This window comes from Cydia strobilella, chromosome Z (assembly GCF_947568885.1).
Source record: "Cydia strobilella chromosome Z, ilCydStro3.1, whole genome shotgun sequence".
Classification (NCBI taxonomy): domain Eukaryota; kingdom Metazoa; phylum Arthropoda; class Insecta; order Lepidoptera; family Tortricidae; genus Cydia; species Cydia strobilella.
Genome location: NC_086068.1, coordinates 30,649,536 through 30,661,700, shown reverse-complemented (window position 1 = coordinate 30,661,700; position 12,165 = coordinate 30,649,536). Strand labels below are relative to the sequence as shown.

The following is a 12,165-nucleotide window of genomic DNA, read 5'->3' as shown; positions in this document are numbered from 1 at the left end:
TGCGGGGGAATAAGCACTTTCCGTGCCTATCCGGCCAATTCGAACAATGATCTAAATATCAACTAGATATCCACTAGATATGAAACAGAAACGATAACGAGATGTTTAAAAAAGTCATGTCAAATTTGACATTTCCGCGATTCCGGATGTTCTCATGAACGCTCTTTAGGATTTGCTTACGATATTACTTAGACATCTAATGGATATACCAAATCGTCACAATAATTGTAGCGTGAAATGGTAATTGGTTTCTCGAATCGAACTGCAAAATGAGAACTAAACTATAACGTATCTATTAGATGTCGTATTGTTTTCGTATCTACCTATAGTAATTATCACGTTGTTCGTATTGACCGGTGTGTCGAAAATTAAAAGGGCCATATGTACTGTAAAACGTTGTACGATTACACACATGGGCTTTCTTAACGCTATAAAATATTTTTTCTACTCGTGTACATGGAGACTATATAAAGGAGCCAAATCTCTATGTATGAAAAGTGTCCATCAAAAAACACTAATTAGGCGGCGCCACCATACACCGAAATACTACCAAAACCAACCTACATAATTTGGTCGGTTTATTTGTTGCCTTATATGGTTCATGTTACACTTATGTCCCAGAGCCTAACTAGCGCCACCGGAGAGATTAGGAACTATTATTTAAAGCTGAAAGCGCTCACTTATGCAACAATTCTGCCATAAGAGATTGCGATCCTTTCTATACCATCCATACTCGTGTACTTTTATCTGTCATTTACATAGTCGCGAACGTACATATAAGGACATACATTATTTACTCCTTATAAAAGTCTATAGTCTATTGCCCAAAAAAGCACTTGTGTCGTTTTAGAGACATTATGACACGGTACGCTTGTGCAGAGCAGCAGGTGCCACATGCCGATACATTGCTACCAACTTGACAAACGATTGAATGCATAAGTACGGTTTTTATTTAAAAAACAAATTTTTACCAAGTTCATTGCTACCAACATAATAAAAAATACCGTTTTTTTGGTATCATCGCTATTGGAATGGAAGGTGGACGTATTAAGGGCCCTCCACACTCATGCTCGAATCACGGCGCGAAGCCGCGTAGTCTGGAGCGGGCTTAAAAAAAACATAACCATAGACATTACTCGCTTGTTTTTACGTTTCCCGCCTTTTCTGGTAATTTCTTGTTTTTTGAATAGTTTGCGTTACTATTTGTTTTGCGTTCATAAAAAGTATTGAAAATGGACGAAGAGGACAACATTGTTTCTACACCTGAAGAAATATCCGCTGCAGCACAAGCAGCGACCGAAAATTTGTTACCTACTAAATCGCGGCACCGATACGACAAATTTTATGAGAACTTCATGGCGTGGAGATTGGACAAAACTTCGTCATTCTCTGAAAACGTCCTATTGGCTTATTTTCAAAGCCTAATTGGAAAATTCAAGCCCTCAACACTGTGGGTGGAATACTCCAAATTAAAGTCGACCCTTAATATATATCACCAGACCGACATATCTAAATATTCAAAGTTATTAGCGTTATTGAAACGAAAGTATGAAGGTTTCAAGGCAAAGAAACCCCAAACATTTTCGCCTAACGACTTCAAAACATTTATTGATGAAGCACCGGATCAGATCTATCTTTTAATCAAGGTTGGTATATGTTTTTAACATTTCTGATTTCATATTATAGTGTAGACAGTACAACGAACTATATAATAATAATATGTACATTTTATATTTTTGCATTGAAATTGAATATTATACAAATCTCCGTTTTCTTGTTATAGGTTACAGTAATATTTGGTATAATGGGTGCTTGTCGCAGACAAGAGCTACATAATTTAAAAATAAAAGATGTAGTTGATGCTCATGATACACTTATAGTGCATATAATGATCACCAAAAACAGGATAGACCGGACATTTACTGTGACTGGAAAATATTATGCAATTTGCAAAAAATACATAAACCTCATGTATGCAATAGTCCCAACCTGTTTTTAAGATATTTAAAAGGCAAATGCTTAGCACAAAATATAGGTATTAACACATTCGGCATGATGGGTAAGACAATAGCAACCTATTTGAAACTTCCAAACCCAGAGCTATACACGGGACATTGCTTCCGAAGAACCTCGGCAACACTATTAGTGGATGCAGGGGGATATTACATCTTTGAAACGACATGGTGGGTGGAAGTCTACTACGGTAGCCGAAGGTTATATAGATAACTCAATAAAGAGCAGAATAAAAATGCCACAGAAGAATGTTACATCCACTTTTATACCAGAAACTGAGCCACAGATTAATAATTTACGTATTTATTTATTTCGCCTTCGGCTCACATTGTTACCCACGCCACTCGCATTTTTTGACCCCAATTATGCAACTGTTGCATAAAATACTATATCAGTCAAAATCATCACATAAAAGTAAATTCCACAGGCCACACATAAGGAAACAACTCAAACCTTGCATTACTTTGCCACTCTTGTGGATAAAATACAACTTCCTCCTCAGTGTTTGAAGCATAAAGAGAGCGTTAACGAGCTGGTATGGTGTAAAGACTTTTTTTGTATACAGATACTGGCGATCTTCTTATTAACCCAGAAAATGGGTATGACTGGGGAGGACAACCTAGACAACTATTGGGAAAACAAACGCAGAACGCGATCAACATTATCAACGCTGTCTTGATGCGCAAGAGTGCCATTGCTCAACTAACCAAGTAAATATTATAATTGATTAAATTTTAATAGATGCTATTGTTACATTATTATTTATTACACACTTTTTACTTTTTCTTAAATACGAGTACCTACGCTGCCTATGCTTTGTAATGCAATTGCTTAGTTAATTTTATCTACTTCCATATCATAACTTCCCTAAAAAGCGATAAACTTTCACCTGTAATTGAATCGTAATGTTTACTTTGCGCGCATTATCGATAGCCGATATTTTAATTATAATTACATTCAAAATAAGATCTCTGTGAAACAATGGAATCTGATTTGATCTCTATTCTAATACCAGTCGAGATGACGTTTTATTCGAAATGAAATGTCAGTTGCAAACAATTTTGACGAATCTCGCATGTTACTTGATATCGAAATTAGAGGATATAACCAAATGGAGACGCCTTGTCTGTATTTTTAGAGAGAGATAGATAAAGATAAGTCTTATTGCGATTCCCATAAGAGGTAAGAGAAAATAGTGCCATGCTTTGTCTTTATCACCGACCGGGCATTTTTTCATGGTCGGGTTATGGCATCATGTGGGCATCATAGCAAGGAAGCCATGGCGAAATACCGAAATAAGAGTGAAAGAGAAAAGACTGGACATGCAAACCGGATAAATTGCGTAGTTACATTTTATAACTTTTATATACGGAACACCATGCTGCGCTCCAAAACCCAAAACGTCGATGTAGCTCGGAAGGCGGCCAAGCTAAAATGGGACTGGGCTGGTTACATCTGCCGAATGCCGAATGAGTTGTGGGGCAAAATCGCCACAGAGTCCACGGAGCCCGAAAACTTAAATCGGGGATATGGCAGACCCCGCCGGCGATGGCGGGATGAACTAGACTCCTTTTTGAAGCAGTGGCCAGACACAGCACTGGACAGAGATCTGTGGAGAAATTGGGGGGAGGCCTTTGTCCAGCAGTGGGACACGTAAGGCTCCAAATAATAATAATATACTATGTCTATGGTCTGAATTAAAAAAAAAAACTACAGATGCGTGACATGTGTGAAAAAAAAATCTATACCGCCATTTGACGTTTTGTCTATCTTATAATTCGTATGTAAGTTTAAAATTAGTTTGTTTTGTTGAAGCTTATGATATGAATGTAGTAATGTAGATAAAGCAGTGTATGTAACTGTACATAATTAGGCATTAAAATACTCGTGTGATCCTATTATGAAACTCATTTAATTCGTTTTTTAATGCCTTTCATTATGTAGCAGTCACATAAACTACTATTTATGAGTAACGATTTGACTTAATTATGTGGAGGTTTGTGTAGTTTTTGAGTACTCTTCAATTTTAATATTAAATTTGTTGTGGCTACCAATTCAATAATGAAATGTAAGGAAATTATACAATATAGTGGATTGTTTTAGTTAAATGAGTAACAATCACTCTAGTTATTTTTCTTCTATCCCTATTACCTGAATATAATATAATAAAATAGTGACATTGAATGACGTCCAACTATAGGTACGACCTAATGCTGGGGGTGACAAAGGCCGAGGCCTACTTCGCATTCAGCGGCGACGACGTCCAATACGGTATAGAGGCTGACAGGAGATCCAAAATATTGAGGTGTTTTGTTAGAAATACATATAGCTACCACTTATCGGAAATTTTAGCTACAATTATTAATGAATACACGGATTGGGAGCGTCCAGTGCAACATCCTATCAATATAAGGTAAATTCAAATTATATTAATTAAACCGAATTTAGTATTAAGAATATAAATTGATCACAGTGACACAGATCCATTTATTAGGTGTGCCTTTACTTTAATTTTAGATACGAGTGTCAAACCTATTATTATTTTGTTTGCAGGGATGAAACGTTAGAGGCGCTGAGTGACGCCCAAGTAGTGGCTCCGATGGTTTTGACTGCGGACACGCATTCTGCATTGAGACGTAATTCATATTTGTATGTATTTGACTATCAAACCAAATACGGAGACTACCCACAGGTGAGTAGTAACTTGGTTTGTGAGTTCTTAGGTATTCCAAAGTTCCATTATTTGTAAACATTTACTCAATAGATACTTTTTTTTAATATAGTTGGTTAAAAAATGGTACTTTACGCGTTTGTTTAGCGTTAGCAAAGTTCTTTTTTGCGAATAAGTGCGTTTTAATTTCCATTTTTAGGGTTCCGTACCCAAGGGTAAAAACGGAACCCTATTACTAAGACTCCGCTGTCCGTCTGTCTGTCAGCAGGCTGTATCTCATGAACCGTGATAGCTAGAAGTAGAAATTTTCACATTTTAGTATTTGTTGTTATAACAACAAATACTAAAAAGTACGGAACTCTCGGTGGGCGAGTGCGACTCGCACTTGGCTGATTAATTTTTCTGACCGTAATCCATACGTCCGGGTTTGGATGTTTGAAAACTTAATAATTGTCTTGAAAACCTAACTTGCTTAACAAACATAACGAAGAGGACAAATCGCCAAACGTGAACTATGCGTCATTAAAGAGTTCCGTTCTGATCATCATCAGCAGTTACACTTTATCAAAGGTCACTTTTTAAATGTAAATGCTTGACTTGTTGATAAAAATAATAAAATCACTACCTATATATGTATGCCTTTAACATTTGAGGAGTTCCCTCGATTCCTCTTGGATCCCATCATCAGAACTGCGTTTCAACAAAAACGGGACCAATCTGTATGTATATACTCACAATCAAAAAAAGAATTCTCAAAATCGGTCCAGAAATGACGGAGTTATGGAGTAACAGACATAAAAAAAAACTTAAAAAAATATAGCAGGCAAACGAGCACATGAATCGCCTGCTGGTAAGCAATTACCGTCGCCCATGGACACCTGCAAGTGTGTTGCCAGAATTTAAGATGAGAGTACGCTCTTTTCTTGAAGGTCGTATCGGTCCGGAAATACCGCAGGCGATAGTTCATTCCACAGTTTAGATTCCACAGAAACGCACAGTTGAGAACTGCCAACCAAGAGGGGAAGATGGAAATGATGTCAAGTAGAGCGATGGCGGAAAGAGCTGCCGCCTCTTTAGGTAAATAATAAAAAGAGGATTAGGTAATCTGAACAATTCCTCGAAGCACTCCTCGTAATACATGCGATAGAAAATGCAGAGCGAGGCTAACTACATCTCAACGCAGTGACAAGGAGTCAAGCCGATGTGAAATACGTTGGCAGCCAACAATTCGAGTCGCTTATCATCAAGCAGGCCGTTTGCTTGTTTGCCACCGCCGTGGTATAACAAAATATTCTATACATGATGAGAAAGAGTAACCTGACAGATTTTAACCAAATTATATTACGTATAAATAACGCTATATCAACTTGGGTCCGTTACTCTACCATATTAACATAATTAATTTCTAGACCAAAAATAATCTACATAATTAACATTAAGAGTGAAAAAGAAAACTTCACACTTCATGAATGACTCCGACAAGATACGATAAACGACGCACTCGACTGAGTAGGTATACGTTACAATATGACACTTGTATGTTTACTAACTCAATACAACAAACGTCCGACATACATCTGATATTATTATACCTAATTGTTGGATTAGAAATTTCCACTGCATACGCTTGTAAATTTGTAAATGATCAAATTACAACCTAATAATTCATAATTCATTTATTGCTTATTATCATGTGGTACAAAACAGATGTTACATATAGGGTACGTTCACACATGAACCCTGTTAGGGCACAGCAAGTATTTCTTAAAACTAAACTATAACTAGGTACACAAATTAAAATTAACGCATTTATATCAATAACGCATATATATATTATTTTATACTTATTTTATTATATTAATTACTTATTATTTTATTATAATTTTTATTTTATTTTATTATAATCAATTATGTACTTATTTGGGTACTATTTCAATAGGTACATAATTATAAGTATTGATTTATTTTATCTTTATTACACAATTTGTTGTTAAATACATTCCCACAGTAGCATTAATAAGTTTGCATTAAATATATTTAATTTAATTTACCATTCATTCAATATATAATATTATAAGTAGATGTATTTAATTTAAATGTAATGTAGATTATCATTTTAGGTATTTTTATATAGTTTAAATTATTATTATTTTATTTGGGCAAAGATTCATCATTCAGGTACTCGTCTATGGAATAATAGCATTTTTTGAGAAGCAAATTTTTTAGTTCCCTCTTGAACACATTGTCTTCGATTTCGTTTATAATTTTTTCGGGAAGTTTGTTTGCTACAAGTATGCATCGGTAATAAGGGCCTTTTTTAAACATTTCTAATTTTGTTGGGGGTAGTTGTATTTCAATTTTATTATTTTGCCTTCTTTGCGAGTTAACAACTTTTTTTGTGAATAGATGCGAATTGTTCCTAACAAAGAGTGCCGCTTCCATAATATATATAGAGGGTAACGTGAGAATGTTTAATGCAGCGAAGTGCGGTCGACAACTATCTGGTAATTATGCGTGTTGGTAAGTATGCGAATACATTTCTTCTGAATTAGGAATAGTTGATTGACATCAGTGCTGGCCCCCCACAGAATCACACCGTACTGGAGCCTTGCGTGCGCAAACGCAAAATATGCTGACAGGGCGGTCTCCAAGTTAGTGTTGACCTTGAGCACACTCAACGCGTGTATAAAGCTCGATAATTTAGATTTTATATTTTCGATATGTGATTTCCAGTTTAAACTTGTATGTATTTTAATTCCTAATAACTTAAATTCATTTACTTCCTCTATATTTTCGTTTTTTGTTTGTAATGACATTTGCAGTGTTTTTTTTGAATAGGCCTAAATTGCATTATTTTAGTTTTCTTTAAATTAATTTCAAGATTGTGGTCTGAAAGCCACTCCGTTATAGTTTCTGTAATTTGTGGAAGGCGCTCGTTACACTCGGTACTATCCGCACAATTTAGCAATAAAGAGACGTCATCCGCGAACATCACACATTTGCAGTCCATAATTTTAGGCAAATCATTGATATATGCCAGAAATAGGACACGTCCGATCACGCTTCCTTGAGGAATTGAGCAGGTAGTGGTCCGCATTGGTGAGGTTATCGCCTTTACTACACCCGTGTTTTTATAAAACCAATCAATTTGTACGCACTGTTTGCGGTTTTGTAAATATGACTTAAACCATTTATGGGCGTTACCGCGGATGCCCATGTCGTCTGATATTTTTCAAAAAAATTATAAATTCGTTTGGTCATGGCTTTTTCAAATAGTTTGGAGAAGGTCGGTAAAAGTGCAATAGGTCTATATTGGCTTGGATCGTTGTCTTTACCGCCCAGCTTCAAGACAGGTTTAATTTTTGAGACCTTTAACAGTTCCGGAAATACTCCTTCGCAAAAAGATTGGTTTATTAATAATTTAAGCGGGGTCGCCAATTCAGTAATGCATAATTTAATCAGTATTGACGGAATGTCGTCTATGCCAGAACTAGTTCGATTTTTCATTTGCCGCATTAGTGTAGTGATTTCGCGCTCAGTTACTTCGCTTATCATTATTGAGTTTATTGTAGGTGTAATGACGGGGCGGCCGGCCGCTTGTGCAGGTGCGCTCGCGCTCGCGCCGGCACCGCTACTGGCCAGTGATGACTCACCTACCGATGCAAAATATTCGTTGAGAGTCTTTGCTATTTGGTTGGGCGTTTCTACAACATAATCCCCAATTTTTATGTTCATATTTTTATGTTTAGAAGTTTTGTTTTTAGATGTAGTGTTTTTTACGATATTCCACATGGATTTAATTTTATTGCGTGATTGTTTCATTTGTTTTATAAAATCTAACTTTTTGGACGATTGCACACATTTTTTTTAAATTTTCTCATATGTCCTGTAATAAGATATGAGTTCTTTGTTTTTTGTGTGATTTCTAGCAATCCTAAGGAATCTTTTATTTTTACATGCTATTTTTAGCCCGACAGTCAACCATGGCGTTTTATTGTTTTTACATTTTATTTTTATGCGTTTTAGCGGGATATATTTATTGAGCAATTCTTGTATTTTATTATGAAAGTTGTTGTAATTTTGGTTTACGTCGTTACTTGGTAATATCAGGTCATCCCAAACGATGTTACTTAGGTCGCCTTTGAAATTCTGCATATTTTTCGTACTAAAAATACGTTTATAAGTATACCGTTGTTTGTTTACTTCCTGTAAGTTCTGTGTTTGACAACTGTATATTACGCTTTTATGGTCGGAGATACCATTTTCTTCGACTTTCACTGAATGGTCTGTTTTATTCGTGAATATGAGGTATATGCAAGTGGAGGACTTATCGTTTACTCTGGTCGGTTGTTTGACAATTTGTCTTAAGTTTGATTCTAACATATCGTTTAAAAGCTTTCCCGAAGATGTTGAATTTATAATGTATTTATCAAAAATGTTTCAAAATATTTAGATCAGTACGGTTTTTACTCACTATTTTTTTTTTTAAACGACTAAAAATAATAGTGAGTAAAAACCGTACTGATTTAAATATTTTGAAACATTTTTGACATGACAATTGACGTGTAGTTAACTAGCCTGAGTACATGGTCCTGAGTACGAGGATGCAAAAAACGTAATTACTAAAACATAGCGAGGAAACCGGACTAATCACAATAAAGGCCTAGTTACTCTTTTGGGTTGGAAGGTCAGATGGCAGTCGCTTTCGTAAAAACTAGTGCCTACGTCAATTCTGGGATGAGTTGCCAAGCGGACCCCCGGCTCCCACGAGCCGTGCCAAAAAAACGGGACAAGGCGAGGAAGAAGATGAGAATCAAAAATCTGTCGCGTTACTCGTGCCCATCGTGTGTAGGTACGGTGCGCAACTGATTGCGTGTTGCACATCGTCGGTGAGATTGCCAATTCCGTTATGTGCATTTTTTCGATATTCTGCTTTTTGCAGATTTGACTTTACAAGTAAATTCCGCATCTAATGCAAAAACCAGTAAACGCAAATTTAACTCGGATAAGGTTTTAACAAAACACATTTGTGATTTTTTCCCCTAAAAATAATTATACACATGTGCTTCTAAACAGCGAGATTTGCAATAAAATTATCATTATTTTAATATACTCGTATAATTCAAGCATCAGACAAGATGGGTGCAATTATTGATTTAAACTCACCTGTTTAAACACGGCAACCTCATAATAGTGACCGGAAAAACATAGGCAACCTAATTTATTCATGTTGTACAAGTTGTATACTTTCCATTGGAACTTATTTCGTTCATCAGACAAATCGGTGAAATTTAAATAAAAAAAAAATATTTTCAAAAATTTCTTAAAAATAGCCTAGACCATATTTCTTTAGGCAACTCTATTTATTTATGTTCAGGAACATATTTTCTTTCATAAAATATAAGTTTCATCCATCAGACGTATCGGTGAAGGTCGACCATATATAACGTATCTCCTAATAATTGTCCTAGTATAATTACTCAGTAATAGTTATATGTTATACAAGGGTGCAAAGTTGTATTTTACCCGCGAGTGTGGAATTGAAACACGAGTATGCGAAAGGATTCTATAGTTGAACCACGACCGAAGCGAGTGGTTCTAAAATAGAATCCTGAGCGTAGCGAGTGTTTCAACACACGAGAAGTAAAAAAACATTTGCACCCGTGTGTAACACAAAACTTTTCCCCTTACTATAGCGAGGAAAGTGCAACATCCACAGGCGTTAGATCATCTTCATCAATGGAATCACTCATTTTTTTACAATAATACGATATTATAACAGAAAACTCTAGAAGTTGTGTATTTATACTTGTCGGAGTCTGTAAGAAAATTTTTGTTGACAATGTTGACATTTCTGACGATGCGTTTTGAAATTGCATCGACTCAACTTGGGCGTTCAGAATTACATTCAACAGCATTTAAAAAAACAAATGATTCTTATGGAATTTAAGGTTTATGACTTAAAATCATTAAATAAAGCTAAAGTTGGTATTTTTTATTAAATTCTCAAACCATTTATTTAATGATAATGAATATGGAACGAACCATTACTATGAGCGTTTTACGTTTTGTTATCTGTCAAAAGCTACTTGAACACGCTCCATCTAAGGTCAAATTACTTTCCCCACTAGTGGATAAAATGCGTTTTTCCCCGCTTGTTTTAAAGGATAAAAGACGGCTTTCCGAGCTAGTGAGGGGAATATTTCTATCACTGTTCCCTTGAGAAGGTTAAGGCACTTTCGTCACATTAATATTAACCAGCCTTCCACTCAATATAGAAAAAACAGTTTTTTTATGCAGGGAATTTAAAATTTTACCTAATTTAGACTTTGATATATTTATATTTAGCATATCCGTAATAAGAAATAAGTTAATTGCAGTTTATATAGGTGATACTTCTAGCGCAGGTTCGGGCTCGGCTTACTGAAGTTAGTATACTACGAGTATATAGGTACATTTGTATTTTTTTGTATTTTGGTTTTTCGTTAAAAAAATTGTACAGTCGGCGTGGAAGTTCATGGCCACTTTATGACTGAATTCCATTCCTAATGTGTCTATACAGTTTTGCCGCTATCTGTACACACGTGTGTGGCTTGTGCTGTAGATAAACTTGTGTGTGTAACTGAATTGTAATATAATTATATCTTATTTGATCTTTGCTTCTAATTGTTATAACATAAGTGAGAACCTGTATTTGGCTCTGTAATTCTATTGTAGATAATAGAAATGTTTATAGCTGTTGGTTTTCCATGTATGTAATAAAAATAAAATAAAATAAACCCAGGTGTACCCAAGTGGGTACAATGGGCGCTAATGGGCTATATCCGTCTAACTAATGTAGTATATCCGCCAGCCAAGAATCGGAGCTCTATGTTAATTAGTTAGCATGTAGTTAGCAAAGCCTGCTCTCTTATAATATACGATGTTCACTCAAGTGGCCTCATTTGTCTTCGAGGATGCCGAGGTTAACGAGTTCGTAACCAATAAGGAGTATTTTGCAAAGGTGGATGAACATGTTATTAAATAATGATTCTTTTCGAACTTATAATGATATCGCCTAAAACAAATATCCTCCTGACATTTTTTCTACTCGTATGTGTGTGAGTGTGTGATTATTATTGTGGTCCAACTTTGTATGGAGAGAAAAAAAGTAAAATAAATTATATCTCCATAAGGCTCGAATCGGACTCATCCACCGTGGGTTGCGTACACATTTAACATACTCTTTTTTTACAAATTTAAAGTTTTGAGATTTTTCCTGTAAGTACTTGTAGTGTAGGACGATATTCCTTGCCAAATTTCATAGTTCTAGGTCAACGAAAAGTACCCTATGAACCTTACCAACTTTTCTGGTAGCCGATCTTTTCAGTACCTATTGAGTATAACATACGATGTTATATCTTTATTTTTATTTTTTTATCTACATATTTAAAAGGAGCCTTTATCACTGAGACATGTCGGCAGTCCACATGTTATATCTT

At 35.4% G+C, this 12,165-nt stretch overlaps 1 protein-coding gene and 1 long non-coding RNA gene across 2 annotated transcripts in view; both read left to right on the top strand.

The window, feature by feature from the left end:
- Positions 1 to 12,165, top strand: part of LOC134754494 (uncharacterized) — a 296,086-nt gene that overhangs the window by 120,301 nt on the left and 163,620 nt on the right. The gene's annotated exons all lie outside the window — the stretch shown is intronic.
- Positions 1 to 12,165, top strand: part of LOC134754189 (neuroligin-4, Y-linked-like) — a 146,565-nt gene that overhangs the window by 129,806 nt on the left and 4,594 nt on the right. The window contains exons 9-11 of the mRNA XM_063690325.1: positions 2,579 to 2,723; positions 4,214 to 4,426; positions 4,567 to 4,705. Coding sequence (XP_063546395.1) covers positions 2,579 to 2,723; positions 4,214 to 4,426; positions 4,567 to 4,705 — 497 coding nt within the window. The remainder of the gene's footprint in view (positions 1 to 2,578; positions 2,724 to 4,213; positions 4,427 to 4,566; positions 4,706 to 12,165) is intronic.